The sequence below is a fragment of the Fistularia commersonii genome, chromosome 13 (assembly GCF_037954325.1).
Source record: "Fistularia commersonii isolate RoL2024-O1a breed Wild chromosome 13, RoL_Fcom_v1.0, whole genome shotgun sequence".
Taxonomy (NCBI): domain Eukaryota; kingdom Metazoa; phylum Chordata; class Actinopteri; order Syngnathiformes; family Fistulariidae; genus Fistularia; species Fistularia commersonii.
In genome coordinates this window covers 3321186-3337968 of record NC_141296.1, presented here as the reverse complement: position 1 = coordinate 3337968, position 16783 = coordinate 3321186, and the positions used below count along the sequence as shown (strand labels likewise).

Here is a 16783-nt window from a genome sequence, read left to right as displayed (position 1 = left end):
AAAGAAGAAAGTGAAACTCACATAGAAATAATATGAACTTTCTCTGCACAACAACTGGCATGGACAAAATGGATTTGGAAAAAACAAAAAAAACAAAAAAAAAAACACAACGTTATCAACAACAAAGCTATCTTGTTAGAATGACAAGAAAAAAATTAATTCATACCAGCTTGTCAGTTTTGTTAAGATTGTTTTGGTTTATCATTTGAACCGAAAGTCAAAAGAAATTAGAGGAGATTGCATAGCTTTAAAACACTAGGAGGAAAGGTTACTGCAGAGGTAAAAGTCTCTAGGGTGAGGAAAAAAGAAAAACAAGTCTTCTGAGTTCACGGAAACAGAAACGATGCATTGAATTTCAATGAACCAGCAATATTCAGCAACAGTCGGCACCAATCAGCGTTTGTTTTAATAGACAAGCTTTTATCGAAAGACAAGGAGACTAAGATCATGTACACATATTTGTCAGCTAGTTAATAATTACCCGTCATGTCAAAAAGTAGAGTTGCCAGCAAAAAATAGGCCCTCCTGCAAATATGTATATAAATATGTATGTACAAATATTTCCAGTAAACATCTGAGGAAGAGCCTATTTTTTGCTTGAAACATCATGCATGCGAGAATGAGTATTTTGTGTAATATATATATATATAAAAAAAAGATCATCTTCTCTTTTTGGAGCATATTCAAGGTGTACAGATTTTTTCCAAACTCTACAAAATCCAGCACCCGTCCCTAACTGGGTTGCGGATGTGCATGTGTTTTTCTTTTCTAACTCTGTCATGTCAAAAACACATCTATTTTCTTCAGGCTGGAAGATAAGACAGGCAACGTACATGTTTCTCAACATTTTTTTTCCCCACATTTACTGATGTAGGGCATTCAGGGTCAACGGATGACGGCTGAGTTGTTTTCTTCTTTTTCTACCTTCGATGGCGTTTATTGAAATGTGTGGCTTTTCTTGCTCCGTGTATCTCCATCTTTTCCCTTTCCTGTTTGACCGTTTTGTCACCTTGGCGGTATAGGTGTACATGACTATGCTATAAAGTGCATTATGTGTGGACATAAAGGCAGCTGCTTTTTTTTTTTTTTTTTTCTCCTCCCTCTACTATGTGTGTAAATTAGAATACCATCGCTGCTGCTGACCTCAATACAAGTGGAGCCATCCTCCAACAAAGCTGGAGCTAACTGAGAGAATGTGTCCTACTGGCACACAACAGCGCATGCAGAATTCACAGCCACAACCCTACAGGCATGGAGCAGGACAACATGCAGCTTTAGAGCATGTGGCAGAATTCAGAGAGGAGATCCAGGAAAGAAAGACCAGAAATGTCAAGGAGACGGTGCAGTGTGGTGTATGAAAGCAGCAAAGATGGATGCAAGAGTGTACTGGGGGAGGGGGCCGCCGACAGTGATATTAATACGGAGGATGAAGATGGAGTTGCTTTGGATAAACCATCTGGTAAATGAAAATTGAAAAGTGTGAAGTGAGCACAATAGAGTGACATTGTAAAAGCAAAGGAAAGGGAAGTAGTGCGTTTGAATGAAACTAAAAGGTGAAAAATGAATAGCTAAGAAGGTCTAAAGAGGCTGCTGCTTAATAAAAAGGACAGCGTGAGATAACAAGAAACACTTGAGTTGGAGCTCAGCATATTTATACACACACACATACATACATATGTTTCTTTGACTGTATGAATACAGAAAGAAGAATCCTACAGAAACATTTTTTTCAAGGTTTGGTATAACTATAAATAAATTCTGCGTGCTCCCACTGTCAGCAGCTGCGTGTCCATTATAAATATTGCATTCTGACGTGAACTTGACGGCTTTTGTTCTGATTTTTAAAATGATTATTTTAATAAAATAAAATGATACCTTATTTTATTATGCCTTCACCCACTGAGAAAGGAATGTGTGCAGTGTTACAGTGGTTTTAGCATTGACTCAAATAGGGTGCCACACCCCCAGCTGGAGTGAATGAAAAATGTACATAAATAACCAGATATGAACATCGATTTGCCCATACAACTATGAGCACAAAGTCTTGTACTGCATTACTGCTTGAATCATGGCAAAATCCCATGAGCTTAAATGCTAACTTTAGTTCATGCCGGTGTTTGCAGTGTTCACCCACACACATTCAAGGACAAAGTAAATCACTTCCCAGTGAAATTGGAGTCAGTTTTAATCATTTCTCATTCACAAAAAGCAGACGCTGAAACAGGAATGAAATGTGTTTTAGTGACAACACACGAAAATTGTTAGATGCACTCATTATTTCATTGATTAATTTCCTTTTTTTTTTTTTTTTAATCACATCAATAAATCTCGTGAGGGCTTCTTCTGTCCAGGCACAGCTCAGCACTACTGCTGCATTACTCACTTTACAGTTCATACACTAACTCACGCACATGAAGCAAATCTATAAGCACACAGGGTGGGATAGAGCACTAAATACTACTTACCATGGGCTGACAGAGATATAGAGAAGAGCCTCTTTTTTATTTACTTTTAATTCTGGAATAACACATGCTGAAATTGTCTGATATTGCTCTTTACATTATCACTTACTGTCAAATGATGGCAATACATTACCTTTTTAAATAAGCAAAATTGTGTTTTCTCCCTTCTTTTTTTTTATTGTTTATTTTCCTTGGGATAAATCTAAAGCTGACCTAGTTTCTGTGTGAAAAGATTATCTCTATACCATAAAATATCTAATTATGAGTTCAACCATTTCTGCATTCACTATTGTTTGTTCATCTGCACCATCTGCTCAGCGATTTACTGGGGAGATTGTGTTAGAATGTGTTTCCTTCTAAATAAATCCATTTTCATTGACTATTGGAAAATGCCTGTGGAAGAGGCACACACAGCCAGTTCCCCTCCCCCCACTTCCCCGATGCTCTCTCTATCCCTCCCTCAACCTCCTCCTCTGCTGTTGCTAAGACTGTTATGCGCATGCTTGTCTGTGGAAGCCGGGGGACTCCTAGACGTTGACGTCCTTGTGCGTTGCTATGGGAGACGCAAAAAAAATCAGAATTCAAGCGTGCGGTACTTCACACGTCATAAGACGTGACCCAATTTTTACTCGGTCAAAAAAGGGGAAAAAGTGATATGCTGTATATGTTTCACATCAGTGTATGATATGCTAAATACCAATTGTACAAAAACACAATCCGATACAGGGAATGAACCCCCCACACACACACACCATCTCAGAAATGAATGAGGACCTCATCTGAAAAAGCGTGTTCCAACCACACCTGCATAATTAAAAAATCTGAGTCACTGTGCACCAGCTGCAGCCCAACAACCCCCCCGCCTCCGTCACCGTTCCAGCCATTCAAAGCCTCTGAATCACCTCAACTCAAGAAGACTGCAGGGTCACTCAGACATCTCATAAACAAGTGAAAACTCATCAAAAGTGCTATACTTGCTCAAATACCCTCAGTCACAGAACAGAGAGCAGATTAAAACATTTACAGTTAATATTTCTTCTGAAATGTCTCTTCTGTTGTATACAAAAAAAAAAAAATCCTTACCTCTCCTAATGCAAGGTAAACAGGCTCAGAGACACGGTTTAGGGGAACAATTAGTAGAGTTTTGAAAAGTCCTGCACACCAAAAAATGCTTCAAAAAGAAAAGATCTATTTTACATATAACGCAAAACACTTATTCTCACATGCATGATGTTTTGGGTAAAAAATAGCCTCCTCCTCAGATGCTTACAGGAAATATGTGTTACAAATATGTTATTGTGGCGCCATTTTTGAAGAGAAGAGAAAGATCATGTGATTGATTCCCTCCTTTTTTTTTTCTACGCCCCTTGTTGGATATATGATGTCCTTTTAACATTTTAACATTATCATATTATTTTCACTACTTTTCAAGAGCCGACTAGAGACACCGATACTTTTTTTAACATTTTTACATATGTACAGATATACACATATGGGGGCTAAAAATGTTGTAATTGAAGGGCTTCATTATGCAATATAAAATTTAAAAAACATCTACATGGGGCATGAGACCAACAGAGCAAATTAATATAGACAGAAGTCTATATCAAAAATTAACAGCCTTTTATTAATTAATCCAGTAAATTGTGCAAAATGGAAAATCACCAAAAACAGCCAAGAAAGAGAGGGAGCCACACATGAAGCACACACACACACACACACACAGGTCAGCGAACTACCACAAACTGCGATGCACATAATCTCTGTCAGCAGTAGGGAGAACATGCAACGAGACGAGAGAAAATAATAATAAAAACATTAAAAAATAAATCAAATAACCAAGAATTAAGTTGAGCATGAAAAGTGTGGAAAGCAAATGACCATTAGACACAGTGAAAGAAAATAACTACGAACAACGGACGAATGTCAGCTACCGGAAACCCTCGACATCGATGCTGATGTAGAAAATGCACTGGGTTTTTCCAAAATTACTCTATTTTACTAGAACTTTTGCTTCAAGATTTTCTGTTTCTACTAGCCAGGGTTTGTGCGTCAAACAAATATGTATCCTGCTCATAGGATTCATCAAAAAAAAAAAAAAAAGTGGCGTCTGTTTTTCATCTCCCTGAGAGTGTATTCGGGGACACAAATGAATCTGTTTATCTTTCTTATCTGACAAAACTACAATTCCACTTGACTAATAAGAACTTAGCAACACTAAAACTAAAAAAAGGGAGTCTCCAAGACTACTGACAATACGGTTCTCCCGAGCTTTCAGCGTGGTCTTATCGATTCTCACATTCCTATGGATGACTTTTGGAGTTTCTTCTGTCCTATTTTTTCCCCAAATATACAAAGCAAACCCCAAAAATTGGTCATATTTTATTTTGATTTGCTACGTTCATTTATGTTGGTTTTTTTTCTTTGCCACAATCCTGAAACAGCTTTATTTTCTGAACAGACCTAAGTGATAAAATAACTGTTTTAAACATGTTAAAAATACCTTTAAAATTACATGAACCCCGAATAAGCTATATTGTGTAATACCACAATCCCTAAGCAAAAAATAAATAAAAAAAACCTGCTGACTTCTGAGATTTTTGTTTCTAGTTGAATGAAAAGCCCAAAAATTCAAGACTGACTTTCATTACCATGGACAGAGATGGAAGCGACCGCATGCCAAACTATCAGCATAAATGTAATGTTTACAAAAAAGTCTCCGCTATACAATTATAATAGTAATAATTCTGATCATATGAGCTGCACAGCTCCAGTCATTCATCCACAGCAGGGGTGTCAAACTCATTTTCACCAACGGCCACATCAGCGTAATGGTTGCCCTCAAACGGACACATGTAACGGTAACAGAATAAATGTCACTAAATGTAACCAAATGTTATGTAAAAGGACTGTAACTACTCTTCCATGTTAAATAACTCTGAATTTATGATTAACATCAAAAATGTTACATCTGCATCCCCATCTTTCTTGAAACAGCCTTCCATCTGCATCAGCTTTTCTCTTCCTGGACATTTAGAGATCGTTTATATTTCTCAATTCCACTTGTTGAAAATCGCATTGATGATCGTAACATGATTGGCATGAATTGTGGCAAATGTAGTAGAATTATGGTCAATGCACGCGTTTGACTTATTTAATTTAAGACAATCAGACCTTTTAAGTTGTTCTCGCGGGTCACATAAAATGATGCGGCGAGCCACATTTTGCCCGCAGGCCTTGAGTGTGATCTATAGCAGTGTTGTGTTAGGCCACAAACAAATACGATGGTATGAAGATTGAACAGTAATGTCACCTTTTACATTAGAAAAGATTGCATTAGGTGATGTTACTTAAACAATAAACAGATGAAAATATCTGTGACCATTCCTATTATTTCCATTAGTCCACAGCTCACCATAAAATTATGCTATTTGTTCTTGAGTTTGTACCACAGCTGCTTAAAATGGAATTTCAAAAATCAACGAGGATGTTCTCAACAGAACAACATGTATATGTATCTATGAAAGTATTAAAAACAAAAAAAGGGAATGTCAAAAATCGATGTTCTCGTAAGAATTGTCATTGAATTCAAACATGATAATTGTTCTTATCTCTCCTGATGTCCCTCTCCTGTCAGGAAGCACCAGAGTGTTGCAACTTGTTCAACATCATTTTGACAGGCAGAAGGAGCTTCTAGATGTTCCCTTTCAATACAACCGCTTTCACCATCTTAGCCACACACACCACACCGCTGAATACCTGACCTTTTAACAGCTGTCACACACATCCAAATTTGTCTAGAACAGATTTACCATGGAAACCATTAACATCTTTTCTAAAAACCCAAAAGTCATTGTCATTCTTCTATTTGCCGTTGAAAACAAAATGCAACAACTGATTAAAATGCTGTTATGTGACATACGGAGTTGTTCACAAGAGAAAAGCATGTCTACATATCTCGAATCAAGTATTGTGCGACAAAAACATCACAGTTCAAATGATTTTAAAATTGATGGATTTAAATGAATTGCCCATAATTCATTACTGATAACTTTAAATTTTTCTTACCTCTCCTGCTGCCCCTCTCCTGTCAGGGAGCACCAGAGTGTTGGCCTGGCTGCCCGGGACTATAGTAGATCCTATACTCATCCTGGGTCCCACTAACATGTAGCGTTTGTCTCCAGATCTGTACTGGATGCTGTGACACAGTGTCCCATCATAGTTGGCGTCTTGTAGATATTTAGAAGTATAGTCCGTGGATTTAGAACACTGCATTGCGATCAACACCACGATACTGATGACAAACAGCACTGAGACTGAGCCCAAAGTTATCATCAGGTAAAAAGTCACGTTGTCGTCTTCGTCGACTTTGGCCGAACTTTTGACGTCGGAAGCGGCAAAAGCCTCTTTGGGCTCCACGACTTTGACAAACACGGTAGCTGTTGCCGAGAGGGAAACGTTGCCGTTGTCTTTGACCAGTATGACCAGTTTATGCTCGGCCTCGTCCGTCTCCGTGAAGGAGCGCAGCGTCCTGATCTGTCCTGTATAGCGGTCCAAAACAAACAGACTGTGCTCAGTGACTTCCTGCAGCGAAAACAGTAACCAGCCGTTATATCCTATATCGGCGTCGTAGGCTCTGACTTTAGTCACCAGGTGTCCTGCGTTCACATTGCGGGGAATCTCCTCCACGCCTTCGGCAGAGCCGTTGGAGCTGAGCGGATACAGGATGACCGGAGGGTTGTCGTTCTGATCCAGAATGAACACCTTCACCGTCACGTTGCTGCTCAGTGCTGGACTTCCAGAGTCAGTGGCAACAACTTGGAACTGGAAGGTTTTCAGGCTCTCAAAGTCAAAACTCTTCAGCGCCAAAATATCTCCATTTTCACTGTTTATATTCAAAAACGAAGTAAGTTTATTTTCCTCACCTCCACTCCTCAAAATGTGATACGAAATCACCGCATTTTCGCTCTCATCGCGGTCAAAAGCTTTTACAGAGAAGACAGAAGCCCCCGGCTGGTTTCCCTCCGTAATGTAGAAGGTATACGGACTCAATAAGAATTCTGGACCGTTGTCGTTCACGTCTGATACCACAATGCTGACCGTCTTCTCAGACGACAAAGGCGGCTGACCCGAGTCTTTCGCAACTATTGTTAATTCATACAAATGCTGCCTCTCTCTGTCTAGAGGAGATTTGGTCACTAAAGAATACATTTTATCTTGTAAAGATGGTGATAAAGTAAAAGGAACATCCTCACTTAGGGAGCAAATCACTTTCCCATTGAGTCCAGAGTCCAAATCGTTCACACTGATCAGAGCGACTGTAGTTCCGGGTCTGGAGTCTTCAGGAATGGCGCTGGAAAAGGAGGTGACTTCGATCTCAGGTGGGTTGTCATTGACGTCAACTATCTTGATAACAACGCTTTTTTCTGTCGTAAGAGGAACAGAAGCTTTATCTGACGCTCGAATTTCAATTTCATATTTGTCCCTTTCCTCATAGTCTACAGGTCCAGTGACTGAAATCTCCCCCGTTGATTGGTTGATATCAAAAAGGGCAAATAAACTAGTACTCACGGTTTCCCCAAATGAGTAAACCACCTCTCCGTTTGCGCCCTCGTCTAAATCCGTTGCATTGACTCTCACCACCGTTGTTCCGGCGGGAACATTCTCATAGAGCGTCACAGAATAAATATCTTGAGTGAAAATAGGGGCGTTGTCATTGACGTCCAAAACCTTCACTAAAATATTCACCTCGCCGGATTTCGGAGGTTTTCCTCCGTCGAGAGCAGTCAACACCAAGTCATGATTTTCCTGCGATTCTCTATCCAACGGTTTTTGCAGAACTAAAATGGGTATTTTTCCATCTTCCCCTTTGTCTCGAACTTCCAAACGGAAGTGATTGTTGGGGCTGAGTTTGTACTGCTGCACCGAGAACCGACCGCTGTCGAGATCCGTGGACGGTTTTAACTGGAACCGCGCTCCCGTTAAAGCGGATTCAGCAACGTCGATTTTCCTTTCTCTCTCCGGGAAGCTCGGGGAGTGATCGTTGACATCGAGCACCTCCACTTCCACATAGTGCACCTCCAGCGGGTTTTCGAGCACGGTTTTGAGATTTATCCAACACGTACTGCTCTGTGCACACACCTCCTCTCGGTCGAGCGTTCGGCCCACATAAAGGACGCCGTCGTTTGGATCCACCCGGAAAACCGGGTCTCCGCCGCTGGAAACGATGCGATATTTCCGATCTTTCAGGCTGTTTTTGTCTAATCCCAGATCTTTCGCCAGATTCCCGACCGTGGTTCCTTCGTGAACCCCCTCGGATATAGAATATCTCAGCTGCGCCGAAGTCACGTTCCACGATAAAACGGCCGCCAGGCAGCTAAATACGCACCAACGTCCATTCCGTCTTTGTCCCATTGTTTCCATCAGAAGCTCAATCTCACGAAAAGCGAAACGCGAAAGGACGTTTCCACACAACACGCCGCTCGGAGAGAATTAGGATTATCCTCAAATCAGTAGGGAAACACGATGTCGGGTGATCCATTTGCTACAAGGCGAACCGAGACACCAAGAGGAGCGCATCCTGCCGCGAAAGGCACCGGGAGGTGGATCAGACTGCGACGAAGACGCGCTCCTGAAAAGCCGACTCGTTCTGCTATACTGACACCCCGCGTTTAAAACACCTCACTGTGGAAGATCAGAAGCCAGCAGATTATGGCACTTAAATGGAGTTGAACACCATTCACAGAGTGAAACTCATACATTCATGGACAAAAAAAAAAAAGTCCTAACTCTCAATGTTTTTCGGGTCTAAAATGCGATTTATTCATTGTTGCCATTTCATCCAAATCAACCCATAAATGATAAATCTAGCTTTATCAGTTCAAAAAAAAAATCTCTCTCTCCATCAAACATAGTGGAAACAATTTGAGCCTTTGACCAAAACCAGAAAATAGTCCTGCTGCATCCAGTTCAATGGTGGCCATGATTAAATGTCTCCATGTGTCAGTAGAATTTCCCAAACTGCCTTATTTGACCAGTACTATTGTATTTGGGATTCTACATATCATTGCCAGTATTCATAAAAATGTGGCCACGTTTGTCCTGCTCGATACATAAATGAATAAATAATGAAAATAGTCTTACTGGAATGTGTTGTTCTCTTACAACAGGGGTAATAATTTGGTAGCGGTCTGCAAAGAAAATCTTTCTTGGTACAAATGATAGATTTTTTCATTAAACCTTCCACATTTTAGTTTGAAAAATGGCTGTTTCTGCCTTCGCCTTAGTGCCGCACCATTTCACACATCAGCTACCACAAGTTGCCGGAGAGCTTTTTTGGGAGGAAATGCAAATGATGAGACCGCAGAAGCGTCGCAGACTGCCAACAAAACTAAAGCTGCATTTAAAAGAAAATATCAAGATTCGTTCCAAAGTTACCGGTTCATTGCAACAAGTGATACACAAGCTCCGTACCCGCTTTGCATTATATGCACTATAATATAGTGCAAAAATATTGTGGTTGCCTAAGATAAAGTGTAATTGTTGTATTCAGATTAAATACTGTGAACTGACAAAAGTTTTTATTATTTGAACCCCCCTACCTCTAACTGGTCCGCAGAAACATTTTCATGCATTAAACTAGTCTGGGGTTTGGGGCCTAATCGAATATTGACCATCACTTGATATTTGTCATTGTGCAATATGTATATTAAGGTGTGCTTCTAAAATTCAATTAGATCAGATTCGATTTATTGTGAAGTGAACATGCACATTAAAAAAAAAAAACACAAAGACAAACATCAATATGAACGTAAGAGCCGTATAAAACCGGGCAGAGAGCCTCATGCGGTTCGGGAGGCGCAGGTTGGCCAGGTCTGCACTAGATGATTGACGCTCAAGAGAAGAGCAGGTCTATACATCTCTAATCAAGTATTGTGCGACAAAAACCATCATGCTTGAATTGACTTTAAAATTGAAGGATTTAAATGAATTGCCCTTAAATGCGAGAGTTCAGTTCATAAATACATTTGTCAAAGTAGAAGAGGCCATGACTAAATCAAAACAACAAACAATACAGCATACAATGTGCTGTAGAGATTGTTTCCATCGTGTCTCTGCCTAAAAAAGGGGCGCAAAAGATGTTTTGCATGACCCATGCCAAATACTGCAGAATGAACTTTTCTTGCTTCTGACCAAACAATACCACCACAAACTTCCACATTCCTTTCCCCTTTTCCAAACGAACAAGCAACATGTTAAATCAGCAATGAATAACGCCATCAAACTTGCCATGTATAAAGTTTCAGTTTTCCATTTCAAAACTTGCTTTTGTATGCTAACAATTTTTTGGTGAAAATTTAGGAGGATAAATGATTTACCTCTTCAGAAGTCTTCCTCCTGTCAGGGAGCACCAGAGTGTTGGCCTGGCTGCCCGGGACTATAGTAGATCCTACACTCATCCTGGGTCCCACTAACATGTAGCGTTTGTCTCCAGATCTGTACTGGATGCTGTGACACAGTGTCCCATCATAGTTGGCATCTTGTAGATATTTAGAAGTATAGTCTGTGGATTTAGAACACTGCATTGCGATCAACACCACGATACTGATGACAAAGAGCACTGAGACTGAGCCCAAAGTTATCATCAGGTAAAAAGTCACGTTGTCGTCTTCGTCGATTTTGGCCGAACTTTTGACGTCGGAAGCGGCAAAAGCCTCTTTGGGCTCCACGACTTTGACGAGCACGGTAGCTGTTGCCGAGAGGGAAACGTTGCCGTTGTCTTTGACCAGTATGACCAGTTTATGCTCGGCCTCGTCCGTCTCCGTGAAGGAGCGCAGCGTTCTGATCTGTCCTGTATAGCGGTCCAAAACAAACAGACTGTGCTCAGTGACTTCCTGCAGCGAAAACAGTAACCAGCCGTTATATCCTATATCGGCGTCGTAGGCTCTGACTTTAGTCACCAGGTGTCCTGCGTTCACGTTGCGGGGAATCTCCTCCACGCCTTCGGCAGAGCCGTTGGAGCTGAGCGGATACAGGATGACCGGAGGGTTGTCGTTCTGATCCAGAATGAACACCTTCACCGTCACGTTGCTGCTCAGTGCTGGACTTCCAGAGTCAGTGGCAACAACTTGGAACTGGAAGGTCTTGAGGCTCTCGAAGTCGAAACTCTTCAGCGCTATAACTTCACCATTCTCAGAGTTAATATTTAGAAATGAGGAAAACGTATTATCTCCAGATGTATCTCGAAAAATATGATAAGTAATTATAGCATTATCGATTTCATCTCGATCAGATGCTTTAACTGCAAACACAGAAGCGCCAGGAGCGTTGTTCTCCCTAACATAAAAACTATAGGGGCTCGAGGAGAAGGCTGGATTGTTGTCGTTTACATCTGAGACGACAATAACAATTTGTTTTTCCGTCGAGAACGACGGATCGCCTGCGTCCTTGGCGACGATCGTGACATTATAGTGTGACACGGCTTCCCTGTCCAGCTGAGACGCGGTCACGACGGCGTACATATTTTCCTGTAAGGACGGCGACAGCGCAAAGGGACCGTCTCCACTTACCGAACAAATTGTTTTCCCGTTTATCCCGGAGTCTAAATCACTGACGCTGATCAGAGCCACCGTGGTTCCGATCTTTGAATCTTCTCTGATGGAGTTAGAAAACGAAGTCACTTTGATTTCAGGAGCATTATCGTTAACATCGATTATCGTTATCATTACACTTTTGTCGGTCGTCAGGGGAACGGATCCCTTATCCGATGCTTGGACATCAATCTCATAACTCCTGCTTTTTTCAAAATCAATCTGGCCGGTTACCTGAATCTCACCGGTTTTTGGATCAACGCTAAAGAGTTCCATCAACTTCGGATCAACCTCGTTGCCGAAAGAATATACAATTTCTCCGTTTGCACCCTGATCCGCATCTGTTGCATTGACTTGAATCACTAACGTGCCAGGAGCAACATTTTCTCTCAAGGTAGCAGAATACACCTCTTTGTCAAACACAGGTGAATTATCGTTCACATCAATAACATCCACGGTTATGTCGATGGCACCGGATTTTGCGGGTTTCCCCCCATCGACGGCCGTCAGACGCAGACTGTGCTTCCCGGACGCCTCCCTGTCTAGTTGCTTCTGCAGGACTAGAAAAGGCACTTTCCGGTCCTCGCCTCTGTCTTTCACCTCCACTCTGAAATATTCATTATGGCTGAGTTTATACAGCTGGACGGAGAACTGGCCAGCGTCGGGATCGCGGGCAGCCTGCAGTTGGAATCGCGCTCCCGGCAAAGCGGACTCGAAGATTTCCAATCTTTTTTCATTTTCCTGAAAAACCGGCGAGTGATCATTCACATCCAGTATTTCCACGGTCACGTAGTGGATCTCGAGTGGGTTTTCTAGTACGGTTTTCAGGTTGATCAAACAAGGGGCGGTGCGTTCGCATACCTCCTCTCTGTCGGTTCTCCGCTTCACGTACAAAACGCCGTCGTCTTGATTCAGACGAAAAATGGGCTCGGATAAATCCGTGACGACGCGGAATCCGCGGTCTTTCAAAGTGTTTTTATCAAGACCCAAATCTCTGGCGATGTTGCCGACGGCGGTGCCGTCCTGGACTTCCTCGGATACTGAATATCTGATCTGCGCCGACGTTCCTCTCCATAAAGCATCCAAAAAGAACAAGAAGCAGATCCAATGTTGGAGCTCCGTCCGACCTCTCCTGTCCCCTCTTTGTTCCATGATATGCAAGCGATGGACAATCGCGCTGATAAATATTATTCAAAAAGATAAATCCCCTGGTCCACTTTGGACCGGAGTGTACCTGAAGCGCTGCTTTTGTGGAAAAACGGGGAAACAAAACGACACGCCTAAACGCAGATCGCTCCGGACTTACTTTACCCTCCGACAACGCGCCGCAGCAGCTGGTTCGACGACGGCGTGTGACGTAAAATCAAAAAAAAAAAAAAAAAAACATAATAATACACACGCCTACTTTACTCTACTGACACCAAGTGCTAGAGTGTTGATTTACACAAAAAACGGAAGATTTTCCAACAAAGCAAACACGTTTTGAATCTAATCTAATCATAAACGAGGCTCATCGAGTCCAAGTTGCACTTTGGATTCATAAATATGAACAAATTGAAGAACAATTCAAGTGCACTTCCAGTTCGACCAAACACACAAACAAATCATGTTGAGTAAAATGAACAAATATTCAAGCAGCATATAGTATATCTTTATGACTGTGTGTGTGTGTTTGTGTGTGTGTTTTATAAAGACTCTTGTAAAGATTGAAGTATAACTAAAAAACTTCAAAACACCTCTCTAATCACTGAAACCTGTTTTATCGCGTGCATGATGTTGAACTGCCCATCGATTCTTGACACAGTGGCTCGCAAAAGTATTCATAGCTCTTGAATTTTTCCACATTTTGTAACATTATAAAAAAAGTCAAAGTCAATTTTATTGTCAATACTGCCATATGTTCAAAGATACAGGGCACTGAAATAGCATTACTCTAAGACCCACTGGGAATAAGTACAAAAAATTATAAATATTTTGTCACAGAGAACAACAAACAACGGCAAGTTATGCTAACAATACGCATAAATATATTTTCCTGGAATTTCATGTAAAATCCAACACAAAGTGGCACACAATTGTGAAGTACAAAAAAAATTATGATTTTTTTTCTTTTTAAATAAATAAATATGGGGTGTGCAAAAGTATTCACACCCCCTGAGTCAATGCTTTGTGGAACCGCCTTTTGCTGAAATTAAAGCCCTGAGTCTGTTTCTACCAGCTTTGCACATCGAGAAACTGACATTTTTGCCATTTTATGGTTGTTTCTTTTTTTTGCAAACCAGCTCAAGCTCAGTCAGATGAGATGGAGCGTGTTTGTGAACGATGGTTTTCAGATTTTGCCACAGATTCCCAATTGTATTGAGGTCTGGGCTTTGACCGTGCTATTCAAACACACAGCTGTGTTGTTTTAAACCATTCTATGTTAATGGTCGCCCACCTGCTGCAAGGTGAACCTCAATCTCAAGCCTTTTGCAGACTCCAACACGCTTTCTTCCAAAATTGCCTTGGATTTGGTCCTATCCACCTTCCCATCAAATCTGACCATCTTTCCTTCCCTTAGTGAAGCAAAGAACCCAGAGCGCACGACGCTGCTGCCACCACCACATTCGATAGTGGTGATGATGCATTCAGATTGATGTGCAGTGTGAGTTTTGCATGACATAGTGTTTTGTATTTTAGCCAAAAAGTTCAATCTGACCAAAGCACCATCTGTCAGTCCCTACTGTCTGGTCCCGCACTCCACCACGGTTCAGCCTTCCAGGACCTTCGCGCTCCGGTGCCAAGCCTCCTGCCTGAAGCTGAAGAGATGGTCATCACTTTCTCCAGTAAGTAGAGGCAATCACTGCCACCAAACAAGGGGAGCCAGTTGGAACGGTGAAGGAGAACAGATACCTGGGCACTGTCTTCGACAACCTCCTGTCCCCAACAGCAGTACCTCCTCGGGAAGCTGAGGTCATCTGACCTCTCACCCGCTTTAATGACACTCAAATATTAAAAACAGCCAAAAACAGATCAGTCCGGTATCCTACGCCTGGCTTTCGAGTGGCTCCCCTCTGGTCGCAGACTCGGCTGCCCCGCCAGCAAAACCCCAAAGCAGAGGCGCAAACCTTCGTCCCCGGAGCCGTCCGAATCCTCAAACCCAGCAACCCTGCAAACCCCTCATTGCCAAACCAGCCCCTCCCCACCTCGCTGAGTGTGATTAATGCCACGCATGTTATATTTATTATATAAATGCAGAGGGATTTGATACCATCCATTTGCACAACATTGCTTGATTTTGAAAAGTAATTTATAAAGCTATTATTCTCGTTTTTCCTTTTACATTTTTTTTTTTAACTTTTCTCTTGATGTTCACATGTTTGTAACTTTGATGCTTACGTACATTTAGCTGTGTGCCACTGTTTTTATCTTTTGCTTGAGTATATTTATGTTTGTGGTTGTAATGTTACAAAATGTGGAAAAGTTCAAGGGATATGTGTACTTTTGCAAGCTGGTCTTTAAAGTGGCACATTTCCAAATGACTATAAACACATGGTTACATAGAAAAAATTCAATCAGTAGCTTTTGGTTATATCAACCTAGAGCACCTGTTTGATTTTAGACTTAGAGTCTATCTGAGTTCAGTTCATAAATACATTTGTCAAAGTAGAAGAGGCCATGACTAAATCAAAACAACAAACAATACAGCATACAATGTGCTGTAGAGATTGTTTCCATCGTGTCTCTGCCTAAAAAAGGGGCGCAAAAGATGTTTTGCATGACCCATGCCAAATACTGCAGAATGAACTTTTCTTGCTTCTGACCAAACAATACCACCACAAACTTCCACATTCCTTTCCCCTTTTCCAAACGAACAAGCAACATGTTAAATCAGCAATGAATGACGCCATCAAATAATGCCATGTATAAAGTTTCAGTTTTCCATTTCAAAACTTGCTTTTGTATGCTAACAATTTTTGGGTGAAAATTTAGGAGGATAAATGATTTACCTCTTCAGAAGTCTTCCTCCTGTCAGGGAGCACCAGAGTGTTGGCCTGGCTGCCCGGGACTATAGTAGATCCTATACTCATCCTGGGTCCCACTAACATGTAGCGTTTGTCTCCAGATCTGTACTGGATGCTGTGACACAGTGTCCCATCATAGTTGGCGTCTTGTAGATATTTAGAAGTATAGTCCGTGGATTTAGAACACTGCATTGCGATCAACACCACGATACTGATGACAAAGAGCACTGAGACTGAGCCCAAAGTTATCATCAGGTAAAAAGTCACGTTGTCGTCTTCGTCGACTTTGGCCGAACTTTCGACGTCGGAAGCGGCAAAAGCCTCTTTGGGCTCCACGACTTTGACGAGCACGGTAGCTGTTGCCGAGAGGGAAACGTTGCCGTTGTCTTTGACCAGTATGACCAGTTTATGCTCGGCCTCGTCCGTCTCCGTGAAGGAGCGCAGCGTTCTGATCTGTCCTGTATAGCGGTCCAAAACAAACAGACTGTGCTCAGTGACTTCCTGCAGCGAAAACAGTAACCAGCCGTTATATCCTATATCGGCGTCGTAGGCTCTGACTTTAGTCACCAGGTGTCCTGCGTTCACGTTGCGGGGAATCTCCTCCACGCCTTCGGCAGAGCCGTTGGAGCTGAGCGGATACAGGATGACCGGAGGGTTGTCGTTCTGATCCAGAATGAACACCTTCACCGTCACGTTGCTGCTCAGTGCTGGACTTCCAGAGTCAGTG

At 41.8% G+C, this 16783-nt stretch overlaps 1 protein-coding gene across 6 annotated transcripts in view; it reads right to left on the bottom strand.

Moving 5' to 3' along the window:
* The window catches only part of LOC147227582 (protocadherin alpha-C2-like), a 188947-nt gene that overhangs the window by 135782 nt on the left and 36382 nt on the right, over positions 1 to 16783 (bottom strand). Inside the window, exon 1 of one of the 6 annotated variants that reach the window (XM_086157814.1) lies at positions 10841 to 13616. The exons of 2 other annotated variants lie outside the window; for them this stretch is intronic. In XM_086157814.1, coding sequence (XP_086013940.1) covers positions 10841 to 13204 — 2364 coding nt within the window. In that variant the 5' untranslated portion in view covers positions 13205 to 13616. Of the gene's footprint in view, positions 1 to 6530; positions 9034 to 10840; positions 13617 to 16783 lie in introns of those variants that run through there. 3 more of the 6 variants (XM_086157810.1, XM_086157815.1, XM_086157812.1) reach the window with 3 other exon arrangements.